The 27,609-nt window shown below is 40.0% G+C and overlaps 1 protein-coding gene across 2 annotated transcripts in view; it reads right to left on the bottom strand.

The window, feature by feature from the left end:
• Positions 1-23,220, bottom strand: part of OSBPL10 (oxysterol binding protein like 10) — a 103,040-nt gene extending 79,820 nt beyond the window's left edge. For both annotated transcript variants that reach the window (XM_065753342.1, XM_065753341.1), the window contains exon 1: positions 22,887-23,220. In XM_065753342.1, the coding sequence (XP_065609414.1) occupies positions 22,887-23,203 (317 nt within the window). In that variant the 5' untranslated portion in view covers positions 23,204-23,220. The remainder of the gene's footprint in view (positions 1-22,886) is intronic.
• Between the last annotated feature and the right edge of the window lie 4,389 nt (positions 23,221-27,609).

Below are 27,609 nucleotides of genomic sequence, written 5' to 3'. Positions count from 1 at the left end.
TTTTTTTTCCCTTCTTTTATCTTGTGCCATAAGATCAATGGAATTGTTCACGTCAATAAAGAAGTCTGGCATACACACTTGACAATCAAGGACTTTACTACTGAAAGTCATCTCTGAAGATATCAAAGACTGGTGCTTGGGAGAGCATGCTTACATTTTGGTAACTGTTTAACACCCTCTACTTATCGAGGTTCTTCAATATCATTTTTTAAATTAAGAAAATATAAAAACTGCAGTATTAATTAAAAACAGTACTGACTTGAGCATCTCAGAATGAAAACCAGATTTTTAAGAACAGTTTCTCTGCACACTAATCAAGTTGAACTGCAACTGGGAACTTTTGGAAGCATTACACATCTAAAATGGAGATAAGAAATAGAATTATTACCCACAGCTAATAGTGACTTGTTTCTGATTATCATGTCCTTCATGATTTTAACCACAGATCCACAAAATTTCAGAAGAAATCTCTACTGCTTTGTCAAGTCCCAGTCAATTCCTACATTTCTAAGTGAGCCCACTTTACAAACAGAAATGACACTTATCATCTAAAGAAGCTACATTTGCTACTAGTAGTTCATAAGTTCAACTTTTGCTCTCTCAACCAATTACCTTCCCCTGTTCCACAGTCCGAAATTCTATTGTCAGCAACAGACTATGGTTAGCTGCCTTAACTTTATGTAAAGAGTGAATACAGTAAAAATACATCAATATTATGTAGTTTTCTAATTTCAAATGGTCTTGCTTAGGGGTTGCTTTTTAGGACTGTGAAGAAAATACAGGCTTAAAAATAATGCATCAATTTTCATCCATCAGGCTTGGAATTCATACAGATTATGGAAAAGAACATTAATTGTATTAATCTATGATTCAGCACATCCAACATCATCATACTGAGGGACAGCAATTTATGGCAAACACGTAAACAAAAGGTACACAATTGAGGTTGATATCATAAGCAGCACTTACAGCTTGCACCCCAGTGAATTGGCTGGCTGCCCAATGCTATTTGTGTCATTTACCAATCCTTCCTATCTTTTTTTTTTTTTAATTTGTTCTAAATTTGCTACCACTTAATAATTTAGCAGACTCCACTTCCGCATTGCAGATCAGAGAGAAAAGGCTAACAGTGACATAACTGGGAGGAATAAATGGGCCAGTACAATCTTAATTACAAAAATATTATCATCCAGCTCGATTCACATCACAGATGTGAAAAAAACAGTTTGCAGATGGGAAAATATATTTTCATTTACAAGGAAAACAACTTTGATACAAAAAATGAGCAGAGCAACACCATGTTGCTTCTAATAACTAAACTGCAACTGATAGGAAATTGGGCTTTAAAAAGACACATCTGTGCAAGTCTAGAACAACATGCAGGAAATACATACCAGAGCAAACTGCTACAACATAATCCATAGAACCTGTTAAGTTTGACACGCACAATTCACATCAAAAACTGCATAATGTCTAACAAACGCCTTTTTCACAAAGTACATAAAAATTCAGTAAGAAATAAGCAGTTTATAAAATATCCTAACATACCATCTCTCCAACAAGTACCACATTGTGAAAAGCTGAAATTTTGAACTAGAAGGCTCTATCACATCCATTAAATATACTATGAATGACTTTCTTAAAACCTAAGCATCTCAGAGGCTTATTTGAACAAAAGTAATTAAAAAAATGCCACTGAGTGTAGCCAATGAAAACAGTTGCTCAAATTGACAAGTCCAACTCTGACGGATGCTATTACGCCACATTCTTTCAGTAGTATCTACATACAGATGTGCACATGGAGAATGCATTTTCAGGAAGACCACATATGATGACAGATCAGTAATGAAGTTAAACTTGACGAAGAGCAATATTTTACAGAGATTTCTGACAACTACTTGCCATATTCCTCAGTATTCTTCACAAGTTGGAAGAGAAGACATGACATTACCTTGATCTCTTTTGGCGCTTGCTATTATATTATCTGTAAATCAATCAAAAATAATCATTCGACAACCTGGTTTTCCTATGATACAGTGGGGAAAGTAGCAAATTCAGATATCTTGTATCCTGTCCCCACAACACACAGAATCCTGAGATCACTGGGTTTGTATCAGCATGATCATGCAGCAAAGTTTAAAGAAAACTACATCCCATGAACATGTGTCAGACAGGCCTAAATCATAATTTCATCTCAAAATACTCAGTATCATCCATAATCAAAGTTCTCTGCTATTCGCTGCTAGTAAATTTTGGTGGTGTCAAAATACACACACAGCTGAAAAAGGCCACTTAACACAAACCAAGAACATCTATCCAACTCAAGTACCCACACACCTTTCTTCACCTTTGGCTACTGGAGCCTGCCCTCCAAACTATGTAAAGTGAGGCAGACACTATTACTAAAAGCACAGAAAATGAAGGAAGGAAGAAAGCAGTAAACATTTACCACAGGTGTCTACTACACAATACCTTCCAATTGCCCCATCCTGAACTTTCCTATCACCTCCCTCTTACAGCCTGCCAATGGTGAATCCAAACCATATTTGTAGAGGTAAATTTGGTTAATGTTTCCCTTATCTGTACCTCCCAACTCTTCCTTTCTCTTCTCCAACAACCTGTAAGATTTACTAAAACCTATGTTAGTGTGACTAGTTACTATGTCCTGTCTAGTGAGGCACCTTCACCCATCAGACACCTGCTGACTTTTAGAGCCTTCACTACCAAAAATTACAGGTGTCACACAGAATAGAACCTAAGCATAGGACAGTCACTGAAAGCCTGAGTTTTTATGTCAGATGTGTTATTAGTTTGGACATCGCCTGGAGAGGAAGTACTATCAGGGACTGAAATATTAACAAATCAAATAACAAAGGCACAGAGAGTGACCCTGAACAGCAGCACAAGCACTGAAACTGAGGAAGAGACAATTGCTGGTTGCCAAAGCCCAAACATCTCCAAGCTGGAACTCTGGGAAACTATTCAAGTAATCAAGACCACAAAATGGACTGCAAATAGAACTAGCTCAAATAACAAGAATACTCTAGCTTCAATGAGAGTAGCTATAGAGTAGTTCAGCTACTTTAAGTGACTGCATTTTTGTTCAATTTAACAGTGAGAGAACGGAAATTAGAAATACTGTTCAATCATAGCTTGAGCCAATTACACGAAGAAAAGGAGTCTGTTGTTTTAGCCCAGAAGTTATTTGGGCTGCAATGTCTTAGAGTTAAAAGACAAAGAAATTGTCTGTGTAGGTGAAACCTAATAGGTGAAATGTGCTACAGTGACAGCCTGTCACTTAAAACAGGTACAGCACAGTGGTTAGCCAGGGAACTTCAGGGAGTTGACCTGCATATAAAGAATAGAGAGTAAATACCAGTGCAAATAAATTGGTCAGCACAGTTCTTTCCAATTCTTTTACTGCTTACTGGAAATCAGTGTCACTTTAACAGACTGTAAAAACCCTGAAATCACAGGAAAGTTAAATCACACAACTGAATTATAAATTTTATGCTCTGCTCTATTTTGTAGATAGCATTTACTGGAAAAAATATCTAAATGACAGGACTGTCTCTTATTTCTTCCCTCACACTTAAGCATGCAAGAAGTTAGAGGGGATTCACAGAATCTCTTAATAAAAGATGACATCAACCTTGAAGTTTTCATTAGAAAGATATTACTGAAAAGTAATTAGAGCAGTCACTCATGTAATGGTTCATGGAGACAGAAACTTGGTTTTATCATGATCACTCTGCTGCCAACAAGCAATGGACAATTTACAGAGCAGAAGATTATGACAATTAAGGAGCAGAAGAGTCTGGTCACAGGATTTGCCAGAAGGTTTTCAGTAGATTTACCTAAAGCTAAGTAAACAGAAATCTGAAGACTTCTATTGACACTACAGTTGAGAATAAAACACAGTTACTTTGACTTTCAACCTCAAACAAAAGGAAAACATACAGTCCTTTTCTGGACTAAATCTACTAGGGGCTAATTACTAAGTTAGTGAAGATAGTTTTGGTAAAAACTTGTAAAAAGAAAACTATCTCATCAACTAGTACCTTAAAGATAAGAAACAGTTATTCTTTCCTAGGCTTATTAGGTGACTGATAGAGAAAAACAAAAAAGTTGTCTTTTTTGTCCATTATAGGATTATATTTTGACAATATATTGATGTTATTCTTTCAAGTTGTACAGAACATTAGACTTTCTCCTGCAGCATCAATAAACTAAGCAAGCAGTAACTGGTGACAGCAAAGATGTAACTTATCCTTGAAGCTGGAGTACTTCACAAGATACATACTGACATTTAAGATATATTTATTTACAATTTTTTCATCTTTTTTATCCAAGTTCATTAGTTGCCACTTTCATAAGTGGAATCCCATGACCATGAGTGAGTGCAGTAAGAAAAAGTAAGAAGTTTACTTCTTTTAGGTGACAGTATGCTCTTAATGCAGTTCAGAAAACCTTGTGAAACCATATCATCTAAGGGCTGTTTTAACAACAGCTTTTTACTGTGTTTCTGTATTTATCAGCAAAAATTAAACTGCAGAAAACAATTCTGATGCTTCTGTTAATCTCTATCAGACTTTTTCCTATGTTCAAACTACTAAGAATCACAACTGATGGTGTATGGTCCAGTGTACTTTGTTCTTCACAAAGAGGTATAAACACAATACAAGTTTTTCGCCATTCATTTCTACCTTATACCATCTATTTGATATCTGTCTTACCATCTGCTAATCTAAAAACTATGCATAATGAAAAATTAAACCTACAAGTAAAAGTATAAATCTAGTATATTCTGTATTTTCAACACCCTCAGTCACGCTGTGTAAAGTTCTGGTTAACATCACTTCTGCAAAGCTTAAAAATGGCCAGCAGGTAGAAAAAGTATACTCTGTTTCTTTTGATGTATGAGGAACAGCTAGGATGTCCTATGAGCCTACAGATATTAGTTCCAGCTTTCACTAGTCTTCCTGAAAGAGTGATGTGACAGAAATACTACCACAAGTCAATAAATAAATAAATACAAAAATGTATTCATGTAGAGAAAGCAGGAAAATACTCAGAGGTATATAGGAAGCTAAATCACCCATAAATTTTGAAAGTTTTCACACAGACACTATTTGAAAACATCAGAAGTCACCTTTATTGCTGAATACATGCAGGCTCCAAATCACAGGTACCACTCGTGTACTGCTGGCAGGAGAAGCTGTTATGTCTGCTCCCACTTCATCGCCAGAGATCATCACCCCTGCAGAGCAGTGAACCAACCTGTTCTCAGTGAAATTAAAACTGATGGACTCATGCTGGGCAACAGTGCCTCTTGTACTGATAGGCTTTTCAAACATTGTTATTTGGAAGAAAGTAGAAGACTTAAATGTCTATGCGAGTTACTTGTATGAGACTGCAAAGAACACGACATCTGCTAGAAGCCAAAGCCCTTCCAAAACTTACACATCATCTAATTTGCATGTGATGTATTGCCTTGGAAGAAGATAAATAACCAACACAACCATTCTCTTATAACTGTTTATATTCTGTATGAATAATTCCATTCCAAAACAACTTCACTGAATATAATAAGAAAAAAAAAATAGCTCTGGTATTTCTTAATACAGAGAACTCCATTATGATCAGTAAATTAAAATATTAAATATCCAGTGTTGATCTTTTAATCACTGGGTTACTGATTTTTAAAAAGAAATACAATATGTTGGACATTTACACCACAGTCCACAGCAAATGTACAAAAATGAACAACGTGCCACCTAAATCTCAGATAATTGCACAAAGTAAAGTGAGCTAACTTAGAAAACTTAAGTGAGAACCAATTCTAGTTCTCACTCCTACTCCTCAAGCAAGAACTGCATGTGGGCCTCTTAAAGGCCTTGTTCAACAGAAGAAGCTCTCCTCTATTCATTGTTACATGAGAACTGCCAGTGTCACCTTAATTTTTTAATTCTGGTCTCTGGCCAGCAGCAAAACTGAGCACTGCAAAATCTGTACAATGATAAATGCTATGAGCTAAAGAATAAGGTGGCAAATAACTTGCCATGTCAGCCTTCGGGCAGGAGAGGAACTTCAGAAAATCATCCATCTGGTAGGGCAGTGATCCATTGCCTCTGCCAGCTACTAGCATTACACAGAAACCACTGGCCAGTGTTTTCAGCTGTAGGTCTCAAGCTCTGGCAACCATACATGGCAGTACTCACTGCAATCTGTCCTGCACACAGCAAAGTTCACTCACTGCTATATTATAAATCTTCAACTCTTCCAGATTCTGGGAAACCACGCTTTCGTGCAAATGCATGCAATACCTTTCTCCCACACTGAAAACACAGCCTCTCCTACATCAACCACCACCTTACTAATCTGAGTCTTTGATGACCAATCAAAGAAAACAAATAATAAGAACAATCCTTACCACACAGAATCAGCAGTCCTGCCACGTTAGATTCCACTGTACTCACTCTACTCTACAAAATGGCTCACCAGACTCACCAATAACGTTTTAGAAGCACAACATGATTTCTGTTGTCATTCCTGGCATTACAACCATGCTTGTTATAACAAAGCAATTTAGGAATTTCTAACTTAATCCACCCTCCCATACAAACAAGTTATTTTGCTATAACTGATGTTACAAACAACTATGAACAATCATCGGCATGACAGAAGTTTCAATTCTTCACTGTTGCAAGTACTTTGATATCAAAGAAATTCATGAAAGGAAAATTGGCTCATCCCTTCTGATGACTGCTCACAGCTCAAGAGGAGTGCAATTGCTAACCAGAGAGATATCACTCCCTCTGCTGCTAACCCTTAACTGAGGATGAGGAGGGTGGATCCAGGCTCCATCCTTCCGGTCACTCAGGTGCATTGCTTGCACCTAGGCTCCCTGGGTTAGCCACACCTTCTCACCTTGTGCTCAACCATTGGTTCAGGCTGCAACCCAGCAATTCTACAGCAGTGGGTCAGAGCAGTTTCATCTGACTTGTATAGCTTCAACTCTTCCACTCTTTCTCTGCTTTTTGTGTATTTTTTTGTGTGTTTTTGTTTGTTTGTTTGTTTGCTTTTCTAGGGGGAGGACATTTGTTTTGGGAGTTTCTGTTTGTTCAAACTCAGCCTTGAAAGGATTAAATGCTTAAATAAGCACCTAACATTCAAAACCCTTGCATATGGTGTAGTCAATGCATGAACTCTGGAAAGCTACTTAGTTTCCAAGTGAAACTATGAATCCTATGTGATTTTTTTCTTAAAAAGATCACTGAAATAAAAACAGGAGACATTTCAAAGTTGTACTGCCAATAAAGAAAATATGGTAGGAAATCTGATTTCTTTTAAACATGCAAAGGACATCACATCCTATCAGACACCTATAGAAGATCAAACTTTGGAACAGTCAATTAACCCAACGAGACACAAAACATCACTTAGAGGCTGCTTCTACTATAGCTCCAGATGTTAACAGTTTCTCTCAGGTCAGACTTATATGCCCCTCATTTTGGTAAAATCAATATTAAGTATTATAGCAAAACAGAAACTCTTTTTTTTCTCCTCCATATTCTGGGAAGTAATTTTCCTCCGTGTGATGGGAAGTAACTTCAAGTTGGGAGATCTGCACTGCACTTAGAAGTAGGCTAGCTGCACCAATCAGAAGCTCGAGTCTTGCTTCTAGTGCTGGAGGGATTAGGCTATATTATGAGGACCTTCACAAACCTCCATAGACAAAATAAGGAAACACCACAGGGAGATTTCAAAGAAGGGATTTCAAGTCATTATTGCTTAACCATTTCCCCAACAAGCCATAAGTGTATGTTTTCCTTCAGCCACCAGGAATCTTCAACCTCAGAAATCCGAACAAGCAAAACTACCCTAATGCACTAAGTTCCATGTAATGACTTAGAATTTATTTCCTTCAAACACAGTTCATAAAGCTCTTCCTTCTGGCTTTTTTCATCATCTCTAATTATGACAAAAATCAATGCTGCAGTAAGTACTTGTCTATTTAACCTCTTCTTTGTAGTTTTCTTCTATTTTCTTCCTAAACGGTATAAACTACTCACAAATACTTTCAGCAGATGTTGCTCCTTATCTGTTAGTTTCTCTTGCCTAGCACCCCAAACAGAAAAGATGTGATTCAGAACATACACTATTATTCCCCCACTTCTCAACAGAAGAACTCATTGTATCTGAGACATTATAATTGGAGATGCTCAAGTGAAGAAAACAGGAAAATTGTCTAATAGAATACAAGTCTCAACTGAAAACAGAACCTACAAGAGAGACATTTAACAGCTATTCCTAAAAACCATTATTTTGCACACACTTCATTTCTCACAAAAAAAAAAAAAAATGAAAAGAAGTAACACTTCTGAACATAGACAGCAGAAACTAACACATTTTCCTAGCAGTGATTTGACACTCAAAAGGTCATTCCTGTTCTCCCTTTGGTGCACCACCACCTCCTTCCTACACACTTCTCCATACTCACACCAGTTCCTGCACTGCACCCTCTCTGCTTTTCATTTCATTCTGAGCAATGACAAGGAGATAGAATGATAAAAGGAGCAAACAAACAAAACAAAACAAAAACACTAAATACAATTGGAGAAAGAGTTCTTAATAACAGACTGAAATACTTGCAAATAACCTTCAGGATTTCAGTAGATTCCTCTAGTAACCCATGCTGGCTGTTAAAACTGCCATCACAAGCTTGCCTACCACACAGCCCATGAAACTACGACAGAGAAGGGAATGATGTAAAAAGAAACAAAAAAAAATTCAGGAAGAAAGTCAGTAGCAGAGATTTCAAGAATCAGAACTCCTCTTCCTGAAAGACACAACACAACAGAACTTTTGCATCAAACGTTGGACAACTCCTAAGCATAAATACTCTTTAAAACAGAAGAGATCCATCATAATTAGTTTAAGTACCTAATGCATGACAGTCCTGCTAGGGAAAAAAAAAAAAGTAAGGAAAACAAGTGTAGGACTTTATAAATAAATCACAAAAACAGAGCTCCAGTAGTTTTCAGATTTCCAGACCTTGGTTAAAGTCCCATAATTCTTATATTTTCCTTTTAAAAAATATTCCAACTAAATCCAGTTGAGGGAATGTAATGAAAGTCAAAACTCAACATGTGAGTAGATGAGGCATTTTCAGTCTCTCAGACATCTGTTCTTGATGTTCTGACACCACCTCAAAAATGCAATCTGTGAGAAACCGTACTGTATATTCTTCCTGTACCAGCTGCTTTCTCCATTACTACTGACAGTTCCATTTAAGCTTTCCAAATCCCTTGGTTGAGATACCTATTCCACACCACTGATGTTCAATCTGTTCAGACGTAAATTCTGAAAAATCCAGTTTTAAGCTCAAGGGTAATAAAATCCCAAAAGGTTTCATGTTATTAGTCAAATCTGTGGAACTGGAGGTCAGCCTGCCCCAATTATTAGTAAATGCAACATTTTTATAGCTGATCTCTTTACTTTCAAGTATTTTCTCTAATTTACTTCCTAGAACACCTGTCAACCCTACATTCATTGTCACAATATCAAATACAAGATCAGATAAAGGGAAAGGTATTGAGAGGAATCCTTCAAGCACAGGAAAGAGGACAGGTGGATTCATACCACTTATCTGGTCCTACTTCATATTCCTTCAGAGCTCACTGCCAAGTTGGTAGTACAACACAGGGAGGAGCAAGATTAGATTCAGCATCTGTTCAGACCTTTTTCCTCAATACTTTAATTCTTCCATTTAAAAACTAGAAAAGAAATGAACCTAAGCCATCAGGCTAACAGTTCTAAGCTGCTCCAGCACCTGCTTGGAAGGTCTTGCTATTTTCTATGACTCATCCTTCAACACTGAACTCCCACCAGAACATCTGTGCCCAAGAAATTCCCACCTGAACCTCCTTCCAACTTCCACAGTCATCTGCACCCTCTATTACAGCTCATGCAAGAGGGAAGACAGTCCCATCAGACTTCACACACTGACAGCGTGGCACAGACACAGTGTGAAAGGGGAACCTTCAGTTCTTCTTACATTTGAACAAACCAACAGCCTTCCAAAGCTAACGAAAATGCAATATATGTAACAGGCTTTCTTTTTACCAGTAACATTTGACACTTCAAGCCCCTGGGAAAGACAGGGCAGCTGAACAGGACTGCTCAAAGGCACCAGCTGCTTACTGCGTGCAACTGATCCTTGCATATATATTCACATTGAAGAGTTCTAGCTTTCAGATAGTGGCTATTCTCTTAACTCCTTATGCCAAGTATCAATTAGTACCTTACTCAAGAAAAGTAGTAGAAAGGAGTTATTTTCCCAGCATAATTAAATTTTTACTATCAAAAAGTAACAACTGGAGAGGTGAAGGGGGTTTGGAAACAGCAGTCCTCCTAGCAAGTTATTTAATTATAGAAGAAACCTGAAGAATTAAAAGTTTCTAGTATTCCAGTCATTGCTTGTGTTATTCTTCTAATTTTCTATGATTCTTCTCACAACATTCTACACTGAGTACTGCCAATACTAAGTAGTCTGTATTAACATTTAAAAAAAAGGCAAGAAAATTGATTCACAACTAGTCCTAGTTTATTTTCATATTGACCAGATTTCAAGCTGATGTGTTTTCAATATTCATATACCAACGTTTTAAGAAGAACCTACCCAGAGAAAGATACTGACTGCACTGCATTACAACACCACAATCCAACAGCATACAAAGCATAGTCACATCCCATCAACAGATAATATAGCATACATTTTCAATTAGCTGCCTTGAGTCAGCAAAGCCTTATGGAGGTTTTATCACAGTTCACTGACTTCTGTCAGACCTTCATAGTTCAACCTTGTTTTGCAATGCCCTGTCCTCAGCAAGAATCACTGCCAGGAGCCAGCATCTCTTCAGCATTATGTTCTAGTACATAGCTAAAAACATCAAGGAATAAGAGACCTCAAGATGTAATAATTTTCCTGTAAACTGAAAGACTAATGTTTCAATTTGAAAACCACAGCATCTTATAATCAATGAGAACCACTTCTGGATCTCATTCTACAGCAAAAGAGAAACCTATGTATAACCTCTGACAATGATTAAACAAGGAAAGTTTCTTAATTAGGGATCAAGCACCTCTTCCTCTAACCTCAGCAAAGTGCTGCAATTGAGGATTGCCCAAATTCTACAAAGGACCTATGGTATTCTCTGACAAAATAGACAATATTTGGGTTGGCGTTCATTTCTTTTTTTAGAGGAACACCATCACTGTAGAACACGTTTGTTGAAAACAAACCTATTTTTGTTTGTTTTCTTTTTGTTTGTTTTAAGAAAAAAGACAACAGTTATGCTACAATTCAATTCTAGTAACTGCTTTTAGTGAGTAATGTATTGCAAAGCTGGAAAGGACACAACCTCATGGTCAAGATTTGTTTTTTTAATTGTACATGTTGTAATGTGTTCCAAGTGTTGATAACATTTCCAGCAAAGCAGTAAATTTGAACCGTTTATAACTCACTTTTATCTGAAATGTTCTTGTCTTCATCATCTAGGTCAGGGTTGTAATGCCAGTACAAAACTGGTGCATACAAAAATTTGTCTCCATTTTTTTCTAATAACTCTCTCACGTTCATCTAGATGTTGTAGCTTGTGGACCTGAATACATTGCCCATGTAATTTATATGGGAGAAACAGTTTGAAAAACAGCTAAAAAACAAACCCTGCAACACATAGTAAGAGCTGATCACCACCTATAAAAGCAATGAAGACAAGGATTTCAAAGGCAATTTCCAGATGGAGAAAGGCACACGCATACACTGATGCCAGGAAACAGCAGTCCTCATACCAATTCTTCCTTCCTCTCCCATTCCATATAGCATTTCTTAATTCACTAAAGGTATATTCTCAATCGTTATTCCAGGCACAAGTTACTGTAATATATTCTACATGATTACAAGGGCTATCAGACACTTCCAGGCAGATACACACTTTCTGAACACATCTGCTGGGGCAATAACTTTTGCAAGTTAAAACCAGGTATTTTATTCCATCAAATTTGATCTGTTTGATTACTACACTGCTTATAGCAGCTGTTATTTTTCACTTTCAAGATGATAATTTATCATCTAGGTTCTCAAAATTGAACCTCATGAATGTTGGCACTTCTCCCAATGCCAATGTTTATTTAAAATATTATTTCACTGACAGAACTTGTTGAACAAGTAATATTTATTCTAAGCCCATACACGAGGGGCTGAGAACTCAGCTATGTTAACAGTAATGCCATTCTTGTGAGTTGCATGTATATATATATGAAACTAAAAAAAAATACAGTAGGCAATATAAGGAGGTGCCACTTCTGGAATTTTTGTATATCTCAGTCTTCTCTCTTCCCTAGAGCTTGTTTCTCCTAGCTTTTATATATATATATATATATATATATATATATATATATATATATATATATAAAACAATCTGTAGTCAACTAATCCCCAGTTTGAAATTACAAACACATTCAAGAACATGCCGCGCTTTCTCTATACATCATATAGAATAAACCAAGACATACATAGTAAGGAACCTGCTTTGAAGTTACCATTGCACTGGCTCATTTCCATCTCTTCTCCAGCTCAACAAGTTTAAACAAAGCTTTGCAGAAACCAGATCTTACATACTTACCACATCATCTTATGATAGCTAGAACTTCTCAGCTCTCTATGTCAATGTTCTGAATAAGGCTGGCCCTACCTTTTCTCTTATAACTACTGATTCACTGACTGAGAAGTTAATGCTTATGTATTTGGCCTCAACAGTTGATGTGCAGCCCACTTCACAACACAGTATCTTGTCAACACTGCTTCTTAGAAACATATGCACAGAATCCACACAGTCCACCAAAGAGCTGTTTCATCAATATGCTGCAAAACACTCAGAGTATTAGCCATGATCCCCCTGGAGACAGCACATTTTGATTTGCAAGCAACATTTAGTTTGAAAATCCTTCGTATGTTCAGTTGCTGCTTTATATCTATTTCTAAAAACTCTGATCTGCATGTGCACAAAAAATCCAGATACTCATACCTTATTCAAAAACAAAGGAGCAATACTTACGACCTTTAACAGGACAACTCATCACGTGCTTGAACTGACACATAAACAATACTGCATTTAAAAGGGCAAAGATAAGCCTGGCACATTGCTATATATCCAGGTGGGCGCTGTCAGTAGCTTCCTCTGGCTGCAGTTCACATACCATTAACATGAAATAAGCTCTGCTACAGAAGGTAGGAGAGGTAAGAAAGCAGAAAAACATTGGCACTGCCCAAAATGTTCTGCAAATTAGCAAAGAATAATTTCTACCTATTTCTTCTGTGCCATTCTTAAAAGTAGTACTAAAACTAAGAAATAGACCAAATTGTCTCTTAGGCTTCCTGGACATCATTCTGAATACATACTACATGATTTCTAGACTTCCTTTTTAATTTTTAAAAAATTGCTAAAGGTCTATCCTTGTAGTCTTCAGTTTTGTAACTACTACTTAATTTCTTCTTTCATTTTCTCCTCCTGCATGGCTCCCTTTCCCTCCATCAATCCTCATCCAGAAGCTTGTATTCCTCCCACCATTGTACACCTCATCTTTCTTCCCCTACTCTATTGTCAAATTACCCTTTCCTTCCACTTGCATAAAAAAATAAGATAAACAAGACTGACACATAACAATAACAAAATCAAAGCCTAATAGCCAGGAAAGATAAAATGTACCTAATGGAAGAGAAAAAAAAGAAAAACCCTACTACTATGGCACAAAAGGCAAACCTTCCAACTGACAGAGAGAGATCTTTCTCCTGTTTTCAAGAGCAGGAGCTTCTATAAAAAGCTTACTGTGATAAGGCACCAAAAAAATAAAAAAGAAACTACTTCAGAAGAGGTTTTTGTGCCAGTGCAAAATGCCCAAATGCTTGCAGCCAATGAATAACACATTTTTTGTTCCTCCACTGTGCCTGCATGTAGGTAACTTATTCATGATTCTTTTTTCTTTTTCTTCCCATAACGAGAGTAAAAGAAGCAGGGAGAGCTCCAAGATAATTCTGCTTCAACAAGAGACATTAAATGTACTGAAAACCAGCTAAAGGACGTAGCCAGTCTCAAAATACAATTGAACGAGGATCTCTGAGGGAATGTATTTCTAATAGGGCTCTTTGGCAATCAGTTCTTGGCTTAAAGTGTTTTGCAATGACCTAGATTAGATAAATTTCCATAAAGATTGCTGATGACGTGAAAGTAAGGTATCCTCAGCAAATAACATGCATTCTAATAATATCAAAATACAATCAAACATCTAGTGACAAAATAAAGCTGATTACAAGGAAAAAAAAAGATTGACCTGTCTAAATTTATACAAACACATACACACACACATATATATATATAAAATCCTTAAGCTAATATATTTATTCCCAAGTAATTCTTCAATTAATAATCAGTTTCACCAGTTATGTTTTTAAATGTTCTTAAATGTTTTTAACATTTATAAACAAGTAATTAAATAATTTCCCCATTAAAAAAAAAGGCATCCACAAGCCATGAGATACCCTAAGACTTATTAGAGAACGTGAAAAGACATGAGCACAGATAGAACATACAGCAGGGAGACATTTTATCACCTTCCTAATTAAAAAGGAAAAACAATTAAAAAAGAAAAATAAAAAAAATAAAACAGGAACATCACAGTACTACCAAAATGAGTATGCTAATGGATATCAGAAGAAAGAAGAAGAAGAAGCACCACATACAACGTAGAGAAAGCCTAACAAGCATTAGACCACATAAAAGGTAAGGAAGGCAAGCAGAAAGTTGCAAGAGAAGGGGTACAGATGTATCTGTCTGGAGAACCAAAGCAACATCAGGGAACGTGAAGTATCTGAGCTGTGTGTAATTAGATTAACAGTTAAACTCACACATAAAAACAAAGCTAATCTTCCAAATCTGTAACGGAGACCTTAAAAGCTAAGTTTTTGGACATTTTAAGCAGGAAATACTGAGTTGGAGAAAATGGGATGTGTTACATCTGCATTTTTTTCACAGCACAATTGCAATTAACTCTACACAGTCCTAGTGATGAGACTTGAAAAAAACTTTGAAATAGCCAATACATAAATTACTAACATTACTGAGAAGATTGACTTGCAGCTCCTTTGAAGATTCCATTGGTTTAGCTAACAAGAGATAGACAAATGATAACATCCAAGAAGACTGCACAGAGAAATGAAATCTGTAAGTGCTGTTTTGTCTCCTACACAGTATTCATAACAAGATTTGAGTTTTAAAAAAAACAAAAGGTTGACACATATTAAGAAAGGCAATCTTTTTAAGCAGAGTTGGCTCCAATGGTCAAGAATGCTTTACCACTGGAAGAAAAAGTCTCAGATGCCCAGAGAAACACAAGTCTAGGTGGAACAGGAATCAAGACAAACAATATCGCTTGTGCTAGATAACTGGTAGTTAAGAATCTAAATTACTCTATTTACCTACTGATTATAATGGCTGCTCTCAAAGTAATGCTTCCCTATTTTATTATGTTGGCCTACAACATCAGAGGTGAATATTGGTGGTAGAGGCTGAACTTCTCCACCAAGACTCTGTTGCTGCGTGAAGATGGCAGCAGGGGGGCAGTCTGACATGGCATGTGACATGGAAGTGCATCTGAAGCAAAGGGGTGGAACTGAATTCCTCCACGTGGAAAACAGGGCACCCACTGATACTCATCAACACTTGCTGAATGTTTATGGAGACCAGTGGGCGTCAGCACAGTGAGGTGGTGGGTAATGAATTTCATCAGCAGTAAGAGCAACATGAAAGACAAGCCATGCTGTGGACAGCCATTCACACCACAAAATGAAGACCCTCTATCAGCTTATCTGAACAAATTGGTGGATTACAACCTGTGTATGGAGCTGAATATCAGCTTCAATCTGTTGGAAACAGTGGCAACGTTGGAATATTGCAAAGTTTGCACCAAGTAGGTCCCACAAATGCTCACATTGGAACAAGAACATATGTAAGTTTGTCAGGACCAACTGAACCAACACAAGGACGAATGTGGTTCACTGTATCGCTTCATTACCAGTGACATGACACAGGACAACCATTATGAGCCTGAGTCATAACAGCGGTCCATGAAGTGGCAATAAGTAAATTCCACATTGAAGAAAAAGTTCAGGACACAGTCCTCAGTGGATAAAATGATGTACACTGTCTTTCGGAGTGTTCCTTCTGGCTTTCCTGGAATCCAGACAAACCATCAACTCTTGACTTCTTAATGACCACACTGACTGACTGAGCTGAAGGCTCAAACTTCCAGAGCTGAGCCAGAGAAGACAACATTCTCCTGCAACATGGTAACACCAAGTCTCATATCAGAGTGAAGATCATGGGGCATATTGCCAGTCTTTACTGGACTGATCCACCATACAGTCCAGATTTGGCACCTTGTCTTCCACCTATGCAGGCCAATGGAAGATGAACTGCATGGGCAATATTTTCCTAGCAACAACACCATCATAGCAGCTGCAAAACAGCAGGTCACCTCCACTGGTGCAGTCTTTTTATGAGCAAGGCATGCTGGCTCTTATAAATCGCTGGTAAAAATGCACAGATAATGTTGTGAAAAAAATAGTGCTTTGTAGTGATAGTTTATCACAGTCTTATTGTGCCCTTTCTACTTGAAAGGTTCACCCTTTTAGACATATCACAAAGAACAAGGTAATAATTATACTATTACTTAATCAAAGAGAAGATAACGCCCAAATGCATTCTTCTTATTTAATAATTGCTTTAAATATAAAGTGATGTGAAAAAAAACTCTTGAATACATTTCTTGTGTACCCACAAAAAGACTCCAGGCAAACTACTTAGTTTAACAACTTACTGTCACTTCACCTACTCAAACACAAATCCTTATGCACAAACGGGTGCATTTTTTCAGATGAGCTAGCAAGAGCATGTGTGCCCCCTCTAACCACATTTATCACTGCGTTGCTAAGCACAGAGATCTCCATTCAAAAAGACAGCAGTGAGATGAGCTAGTAATAACAAAATCCAGATAAGGGTAACTGCTAGAGCCAACTGCCACTTCTTTTCACTGTCTGAAAGCAAAGTGTGACATCTGGGTGAAAGGAAGACCACGCTCTATTTTGTCTGCCACTTCATTCCCTCTGGTACCAAGACTGCTGCTCAGCTCTGAAGCGCACTTGAAAATCCCAAATACACTGAGTGAAAATGCTCGAGTCTCCTCTGTTTTAAGCAGGTTTTTCCCACGCTACCATCAAGCATCTTACATAGTAAATTATCATACATTATATAATCTTATCCTCCATACAGGCATAAGTAGCAGTGACTCTACGTGATACAGGCAGCCAAGGAACGAAGAACTTGGGTTACTTGCCTGGGAACAAGAGAAATGTGGATTGCTCAGAGAACTGCCATAAACATCTCCAAAGTCCAAATCACAAGACCATCCTTTTAAATTTCAACCTGACATTCAAAGTTTTTTTCTTCAAAATATTTCTTGTAAGCACCACTGAAGGGCAGAGAGAGAGAATGATCTATTTCTCATCCTGCCTTTACCTTGATAAAAGTTCTAACTTCACTCCTCTGTTCCAACAGCCTTCTCCATTCTCCTGGCATATTTGTTTAGAGGCAACAGCAAAAGCTATTCAAGATAAATCAAGCAGTTAGTGATTAAACAAGCTAGGTTTAACCAAACATTAACTAAGCATCTTAACTTACAGTTTTAGTTTTCCTACCAATAAATTAGAGGTATTCAACTGAAGAGGTTATTATTATTACGTTCTTTTTTTTTCTAACAGTGACCTCCAACAATAAATAATTAAAAGCAAAAAGTTTCAATAGCAAAAAGTGAAGGAAATAGAGGGTTAAAAAAAAAAAGGAGAGCTCACATTTCAATATTATTACTTTTGCTACCTAGATTTCAGGATTAAGAAAAAAATTATTAATATTTAATCTAAAACAGAAATTTCTCATAAGAGATTTCTGACATTTTAAGTTCCAAGTTTACTTGAAACAAGCAACATACATCTAACCTTCAATAACATATTCAAGTATAGTGATATTTCTCCAGTAACCACCTACTCGCTTTTTACATGGGAAAAAGGTCAGAATCCGCTCCTAGAACTCGAATAATTCCAATGAAAGAACATGGAGCAGCCCATCACTGTCCCAGACTCTTTAATCTTTGACTCTCAACATGTTTTGCATCTCTCTTATGACAGGGAGGAAGCAAACAGAAAGGCTGGGCCGCAGCACTTGTTTTATAGTTGGTACCTTATGAAAACAGACAGCAGAAGACTGGAAAAGTTGGACAAACTCTTCTTCCCTAGGCAATACTTTGCCTACTAATGCAGCCAAGAATACTATGAGCTTTTTCATCAGCAAGGGCACACATCTGACTCACGGTTACCTTGGCATCCACCAGGACTCCCAGGTTCTTTTCAACTGAGCTGCTTCCCAGCTGGGTGGCCCCAGCACATCTGGCGTTGTTACTCCCCAGAACGACTTGTCATATCTCCCCTTGTTGGAGTCCACATCAACCCACCTCCAGCCCATCCAGGTCACTCTGGATGGCTGCGCATTCCTCTGAGTTGGACACTTCCCTCAGTTTCATGACATCTGCAAGTTTACTGAGGGTGTACTGTACCTAATCATCCAGAACTATAATTAAGACTTCAGACAAGACTGTTCTTAGATTTAACTCCTAGGGTACTCTCCTCAATACTTGCCCCCAGTTAGATTTTGCACCACTAACCACTTATCTCTGGGCTGACACTCAGACAGTTTTTCATCCACTTTACTATCTGCTCAGCCAGTCCATACTTCAACAGCTTCTCAGTGAAGAACTTATGGGGCACAGGGCTACAGATCCACGAAAGTAATGTCCACATCTCCACCCTCATCTACAAGGCTGGTGATTTCACTGTAGAAGCTGATCAGGTTAGCAGGCATGACTTCCCCTTGGTGAATCTAAGCTGAGTGCTCCTGATAATTTTCTTCTACTTCATACATCTGCAAATGGTTTCCAGGATGAGCTGTTCCATCATCTTTCAAATGACTAAGGAGAGGCTGATCAGCCTGGGGTTACCTGTGTCCTCCTAGCCTTCCTTGAAAGTAAGAGCAATGTTTGCTTTCCTTCAGTCTTCAGGCATTTCTCCCAGTTTCCCTCACTGTGCAAAGAATATCAAGAGCAGCATCTATATCACATCTGCAAGTTCCCTCAGCACTTCTGCGTGCATCTCATCAGGCCTTATGGGCTTAAGAATGTCCAGTTTGCTTAAGTGTTCCCTAACTTGATCCTCTTCCAACAAACTTACAACTTCCTTGCTCCAGCCTTTCCTCCTCATCTCTGGAAATTGGTATGCCTGAAGGAACGTTGCTGCTGAAGAAGGCATTCAGTACCTCAACTTTTCCGCTGTCTCAGATAACCGTTTCACATCACTGTTTCACATTTCCCCTAGTGTTCTTTATGTCACTAATGTACTTGGTTAAGGACAACAGGAAGAGCTTTTACATCCTTGGCCTGATTCAACTATACCTGGACTTCAGCAATCCTAACTTCACCCCTGGCTGCTCTCTGTATGCCTCCCAGGTTACCTGACCTTGCTTTCATCATCTGTAGGCTTTCTTTTTTGTATTTGAGTTTGGCCAGCAGTTCCTTGCTCATTCATGCAGGCCCCCTGTTGCTAACACCAGTCCTGCAGTCAATTACTGACCTGTCCTGACAGTGAGATGTCCCAGTATCTCAGATCAGACACAAATGTTCTTACATTAAAGTGTCAGTGGTTTAGGTTGTATTGCTCTCTGCCTTCACACCAGTGAAAATCAATGGCAAGACAGACTTCAGCAGATACATTTTAAATGCCCAGCCCCCTCGATAACTTTACTGTGCAACAAACTGCCTAAAAACAAACAAACAAAAAAAACCAACAGCTTTTCCTTCTTCTTGCTTAAGGGTAAAAAATACACCTAGCTCTTTTCCAAAACAGGCTGTTCCTGAACCTGCTAGAAGAGAACAAATAGATTTATTTAGGAATAGGCAACAAACACTCAGAAATTCTAAAAATAGAAAGAAATGCAGATATCAAGATTGACTGAACCTGAGGCCTTCAATTACTTCAGCTATTGTTCATCAGTGCAGTGTTATGCTTCAATATTGCCCCATCCAAAATAAGAATACCTTGCATACTCCTCTTAAAGGACAACTGAAGAAGAAAGCGACACCAATTTATTGTAACTCAAATGACAAGACAAAAATGTCTTCAGAATTTCAGAGGTCACCCTGCATAGTAAGCATGGGATAACTTAGGAAAGAATGCCTTTCTACTTCAATACCTCATGTCAGAAGCTAACATTAAATCCATTTAAATTATTTAGGCTAATGGGTAAGGTACTTTAAAGAACATTTAAAATCCACAATCACTGAACTCTATCAGTTTCCACTTTGTTTTTCCATTTTATTTATCTTTGCCCCATCCGGCCGTATCGATCATGAAGTTAAACAATCCTGCGTTTTTCCAGATGAAGTAAACTCTGAACTAATTTCTACAACCATTCCAAAATACATACACTCTCAATCACTTTGCAGGTGCAAACTATGAAATCCCTTTCCAGATCTTACAGGCTGATGCACAGAAAGCGTAGTCTTATGACAAATATTCAGAAGGTCAAACGGACAACCACACTTTAAACCATGCATACTCATTTACTGGGAGGTACAGTAAGGCTGATGTTAGTAACCTTTCATTTGCAACTGTTTGGTTTAGAACTGGCATCCCCGTCCCAATCAACATACACACAGATAAAGGAGCACCTGAATGAATTAGAAACACCACTTAGCCCAAAAACTCTGTCTCATCACAAACCACGTTTGCCAACAGCAGATTTACACAAAATAGGATCAGTGGTTAACAAAGCATAATACAGCAGGATTAAAATAGACTGCTTAGAGAAAAATAATACTAATTTCCAAGTGCTACACTGGAACTGTTCATCTGACGTTTATCTCCGTGATATTTTCAGATAAAAGTTTCTCAGACATACGTAGATCATACACAGTCTTAAACCACCATCCTTATCAGAGATCTAATCAGTGCTAAACACTGTCCAAAAACAGAAGGCAGTTCTAGATCCAAAGATTTGTACACAAAGGCCTCTATCTTGCAATTTCATCAGATTACCTGAAAGTGACCCTTAGCAACACTCACATGATTAGAAAAAGTTACTGTTTCTACCAAAAAGAGATAGCAGTACCAGGAAAATAATAAAAAATAAAAAGGAAGGAGGGTTAGTTGTTCATTTTAATCACAGAATCACAGAGCTGTAGGGGTTGGAAGGGACCTCCAGAGATCATCTCATCCAACCCCCTGCCAAAGCAGCTCCCTAGCCCAGGTTGCACAGGTAGGCGTCCAGGAGAGTCTTGAATGTCTCCAGAGAAGGAGACTCCACCAGCTCTCTGTGCAGCTGTGCCACTGCTCCGTCACTGCACTGGGAAGAAGTTCCCACGCACATTTGTACAGAACCTCCTGTGCTTCAGTTTGTGGCCATTTCCCCTCGTTCTATCGCCACACACTGCAGAGAAGAATCCAGCCTCGTCCCTTTGCCTTGCACTCCTCTGATATTTCTGGATGTGGATCAGATCCCCTCTGGATCTTCTTTTTTCGAGGCTGAACAGCCACAGGTCTCTCAGCCTTTCCTCATAAGGGAGGTGTCCCATGACCTTTATCATCTTTGTGGGGACTCTTTCGATGAGATCCCTGTCTTTTTTGTACCGGGGAGCCCAGAACTGGACACAATACTCCAGGTGAGGCCTCACCAGGGCAGAGTGAAGGGGGAGGATCACCTCCCCCAACATGCTGCTGCTGGAAACACGCATCTTGGTGTGCACTGCGTTAATATCAAAATGCATTTATTTGGTTCTTAAACAAAACAACGGGAGGTCTGCTAAGACAACAGACAGGATTCTGACATGCATCTAGTACAAAGCAGAAGCAGCCAAGAGAGAGTCAAGGGCCTTCTCTATGTCTCTATGAAGGCAGTTTATAGGTCTGTGTGAAAGATGTCTGGTTTATAGACAAGTGCCTACCCATATCGGAACTGATGCTTTCACTGTCACCCACAGTGGGTATAACCGGTGCATGCTTTCTCCTGCATGAAATCAGATCAGTTTCTAAACTTTTCAGCAAGTATTGCTATAGCTCTGTTACACTGATTTAGCTCCACAAGAATCAGCATCAAAGCATCCTCAGCATCCATAACATTTTATTTTCTCACTTAGAAATACTGTAAAATTACTACTGGAGCCTCTAGGAGACAGCTATGCCTGCATTCTTACTGCTTGGGGTCACTCCATGCAGGCAAAGTTTCCTGGTTTCGCTTCTCCTCTCTTGAATGTTTGGGGCCGTACCTGCAGGCTCTACAGCCACTGTTTCTCTCCAGAGCCACCACTGCGACGCCGTACATTAAAAAGTTGAGGTTTAGACACCCAAGCTCACCCATCCAGTAAGTTCGGCAAAGCAGCAATACAAAACCTCTCGCGTTCCGCAGACCCCAACGCAGCGCCCTGAGCCCCACAACCCGCAGCGCCGGGAGCCCTCCCGCACCCACACAGCGGCGCGCCCCTCCTCGCCGCTCCTTCGGAGGGAAACCAAAAATAAATAGCGAGGACAGCAGGAAGGGAGCGGCGCGGTACGGCGCGGCGGGGCACGGCACGGCACACCGCACCGGGTGCGGAGGAGGGGGCGGCGGCTGCCGGGCACCATCTTGGGGGCGGCGGGGGCCGGGAGGCCGCGGCCCGGCGGTGGTTACCTGCTCTGCCAGCCCTGCAGGAGGTTGGTGTATTTGCTCAGCGTCCCTTCCAGCACCGGCTCCCGGCGCCTCCCGACGCCGCCTGGCGCCTGCGCGCCCCCCGGGCTGGCCGCAGCCGAGCCGGGGCTGCTGCTGCCTCCGCCGCCGCCGGCCCCCCCGCCTCCATCCAGCCTCCCCGCGGCCGCCGCCCGGCCAGGCAGCCCGCGGCCGGCGGAGGAAGACGACGGTGAGGAGCCCGCCGACGTGGGGCGGCTGCTGCTGCGGCTGCTGCTGTTGCTGCCGCCGCCTTCGCTCGCCGCCGCCGCCGCTTTCTCCATGGAGCCTCGCGGCGGACGGCGCGAACCCGCTCCGGCCGCGGCAGCCGCCAGCGCCCGGCAAAGCCCTGACTCACGGGCGGCGCCGAGAGAGAGGGGCGGCGCCCGGGGGAGAAGGGGCCGGGCCGCGGCGGGAGAAGGAACCGTGCGCCGCCCCTCGGCGGGGGCCGGGGGGGCGTAGGGCGGCTGTCGGGGGCTGCGCGGGTCGAGCGGCGTCCGCTGTGCACGTACGGAGCTCGGGAGTCCGTGCCCCGGGCGCTGAGAAAGATGTGCCCGCCAGAGCGCGACGCTCAGCATAGGGGGCGGTTAGCGGTGCGAATGGATGCACGCGAGTGCCCATCGCCACAGAGCGTGGCACCGAGGAGGCGGCTGCCTGTGACTGATCACGCAGTGCACGCCGAGATGCGTGTGCCCAGCAGCAGCAGTGCCAGAGCTGTCCCCAGCGCACTGCAGGACATCACAGAGTCAAAGGCTCAACCGCCCATCCACCCCCGCCATGCCCACTGACCACGTCCCTCAGTGCCACATGCACACGGTGCTTGAACACCTCCAGGCACTGACTGCACTACCTCCCTGTGCAGCCTGTGCCACTGCCTTAATGCTCTTTCAGAGTTTTTCTTAATATCCAACTTGACTCCAACGTGGAACAACTTAAGGCCGCTCCCTCTTGTCCTTTCATGTACATCAGCACATTGCATCAGTTCTACCATCGATCTCGACTTCTCGGAAAATATTTTTGTGGGCTAAGTTGCATCTCCTGAAGACAGAGCATGATTTAGGATCACTGTAAAAAGACAAACAGATCTTTGTACAGTCAGCAAGGTACACAACTGTGTGGTTACATTCCCCCAAATCAGTTCCACAGCCAGCCTTGCTGTGTTAGCCAAGTGCCTCAGCATCATTACAGTGCACATCTTCTGAGCACGCCTGACTTGCAGTTATGTCAGCTTATAACTGGTGACCTAAAATACAGAGGGTCTTACTGGGACTGACAAAACACAAATGAACCAAGCTTAATGTTGTACTTTAACTCTGAAAAGTTGTGCTCTTCCACATGTTAGAGATTTTTGGACTGTAGCAAATCGTATGTGCCATCCCATATTCTGCACCTCTGAAGATTTTCAGGCCTTGCAAACTCCCCCAGCTAGAGGCCCACGCTACCAGTATAAACCAGACAGGAGGACTTCTTGCTCAGATTCTCCCAGTTTTCTCTCTAGAAAATCCTACCATATGTGTTGTGGTTGGTTAGCTGAAATGTTGGGCAACTCGATCCTGATTTTTGGGTAGTTAAACTTCTATGTTGTAGCTAAATAACGAGGCACGGTAGTCTGGGAACTTGAATTTTAATTTAGTATTTCATTGGTAGAATATTTAGTGTACATCTCTTGCAGCACGGACCAAGATTTTTAGCTTAGTTATTCTTTAAAACAGAAAATAATTGTGAGTAATTTTTCAAGACAGAACTATTACTTAAATATTCATGTAAAATTACCCAGTCATTGTTCAGTACAGAAAGAAACTCCATGACAACAATCTGAAAATCCTCATCCTCTGACTCAGCTCCATCAATTTGATGGCCACAGTTCTCAGAAGACCTTGGCATGAAGGAGGTGTGCTCCTTTAGGAAGCTTGGGCCTCTGTCTCTGGAGACAAGCATGAGATGCTTTCATTTTTCTCACCATCAGCTACAGCTACAGCCCCCAACAGTGGAACAAAATGCTTTACAGAAGTAGCAGTGTCATCACCGCAGCTTCCCACCAGCCACTGCAACACATTAACCATGAGTGTTCTGTATTATAGAGAAAGATTTTTTTTTCTGCCTTCTATAGAATTTATTAGAAGACAGTTATATCAGGAAAAGAAACCTCCTCATAAAGTTATATAGAAATGTCTCTAAATCTTTCTGTACAATAAAACCCAAATAACAATTGTGTCCCCATGAGGGAGTTTCTGACACAGAAGAGACAATAGGCTGTGAGCATATCACATCCCCAGGAGAATTTTGCAAAATATCAAACTACCTCACTGCTGCAAGAAAGTCTGTGTGATGTGGTAGCATAGAAGGTCGTCTTACAGCTTACAGGCTGGTTAACAGGTGTTAACAAATAGAGGGGTTAACGGTCATTTTTCAAGTGGGGGAAAATGCTACTCTGATTTGGGATCTATGTTACTCAGTGTCTTCTAAAATCATTAGTCCTTCTTCAATAATAGTTAAAACAAGGATCAACTGGGAAAAAAAAATAGCATGGAGATTTCATAGCAGTGATTGATTTGCTGATAAAATGCCAACTGAAACAACTAATTTATATGATCTGTAAGTTATCTGTGGCTTCCCAGGAAAGACATTTTGGAGTCATTTTAAACTGTCCTCTGACAATCCCGTCACAGTGTTCAAGGGTAATCAAGCAAACAGCTGGGATGAGCTCATTAGGAAAACAGAAATATCAGCATGCTGCTATATAAATCTATAGTACACCCAGTGAATGTATACTCTGCATTAATAACATCCCTTCAAAAAAGATGGAATAGAAAAAGGTATAAACCCCAACTTTGTTATGAGGAGAGAACTCAACAGGATATTCAGCTGGATAAGAGGAAACCTGAGTGCAGAATGGTATTCAAGTTAACAGGAATGGTTCTTCACAGTTTCTCAGGAAACTAGAACTATGGGGCAGCTGGTTTGAAGTAAGAACAAGAGAATACTTCTTCCCATGATTTCTAAAAGTGAAACTCATTGTTACAAGATGCCAAAAGTCCAGATGAATAAAAGATCAATTTGATAATTGTGTTCAAAGACCTTTAAACAAGTCTGTTCAAAGTGTTTTGGAAGTATCTGAAGGTCAGAGAAGCCCTAAACTTCTGACGCCTAGAAAAGTGTTTATTGATGAAGTATTACCTACCTTGTTCTTGATCTTTCTCTAAGCATCTACAAGTGGAAGAAATGGACTACACAGACCTTTAGTGTGACATGTAGTTCATATTCTGAAGATTCCCTCCCCTTGGTTAACCAAAGATCCTTTTGATTCAAACCGTAGCACTCTGCCGTTTTTACATCATATCTAAGAAAAATAATGTATTGTTAACAACTTTCTTTTCTTTTTTCCTTCTCAGTATGTTCATACTGCTGTGACACAACAGATTTGCACAATCTTTCATGGCAATCTTGATATTAGTGATCCCCTATTATCATTTATTTTAAGGCATTGATGTTTTCCAAAATGACTGAAACTGGGTTTTGTTTGTTTTTTTTTCTAGCTAATGGTGTGTCCCAGTAGAGCTACTCTTCAGAGTAACACACCCTGAGTTAGTCTGATGCAATCCTGCATGATGTATGCTTTGTTATAAGTATTCTTAATTAGCTATTTATTAACAGTGACCTACCTAATGAAGGCTTTTGCTGTTTCCAAGGTAACACAGCCACTAATTCACAGTTCTCATTTAGTATGTTACTTTCACTCTGTGGTCAAACCAAAATTATGCCTCTAAACCAAAATATGGTCTCTTTCATTAAGTACCATAAGAAGCAAAATGTTTTGTTATTTATCCCTCCTTTTAGAAAGCAAAACACCTGGCAGGATAACAAATTCATCTGTGTTTGCCCTTATTGGAAAATGAAGAAGTTTCTCCATTCTATGATCCTTTGCTAAGCTACCCAGTTTCAGCGCACAGAACAAGGCCATCTCACAGCTCATTTGCTGCTTTCTGTTTCCTAGTCATGTTGTTTTGGATTTCTATACCTTTTCAATGCTCTCCTAGCAAATAGTTTTCTATAATTACTTCCCATGTTCCTTTTCTACCTCTCACCCAACCTCCCCACCAGCTTTCCATACAACTCGTAACAATCATAACCATAGGGGTATGGGGTTTCTGCAGGTTCTACTCTAACAATGGGGTCTTTGAGCTTAGTTTTGCCTGGTCTGTATTCAAGCATTGAACCTGTTCTGTGAAAATGATGCAAGGCTTGCTCAGTTTTACCATCTCCTCCTTGTTCTACAGAGTTCTCCTGAGACACTGCATCATTTCCCATGAGCTTAGAAGAGTAAAGCTGCATGTCACTGAACTGCAGGTGGTTCTCACAGCAAAAACGTACCTCTCCTAGCACTGGGAGCACAGTCACACTCATGCCAATGCTGTTCTTGCTAACACTTGCTCAACTGTCTACTGCAGCTGCCAAGACTGAGTGTAGCTGGTACACATGCAGCAGGTGGAACGGTGCACACATGTTTTCTGGTCCTTCCTCAGATCTTTTTCCCTACATTACTGGACTTGAAGGTCTAAAAGAAGCAGTGATCTCTCTAATCTGACCTTTCCATGACATAGTATAAGAATCATAATGCAACTATTATGATCTGTCCTACATTATGATTTCATTTAGATTTAACCAGCACGCCATGCACACTTCTGACCTG

The sequence above is a fragment of the Cyrtonyx montezumae genome, unplaced genomic scaffold, assembly GCF_038088225.1.
Source record: "Cyrtonyx montezumae isolate F1298 unplaced genomic scaffold, pur_monq_1.0 scaffold_8, whole genome shotgun sequence".
Classification (NCBI taxonomy): domain Eukaryota; kingdom Metazoa; phylum Chordata; class Aves; order Galliformes; family Odontophoridae; genus Cyrtonyx; species Cyrtonyx montezumae.
Note: the sequence above shows the minus strand (reverse complement) of the source record. Positions and strands in the feature narration are given on the sequence as shown.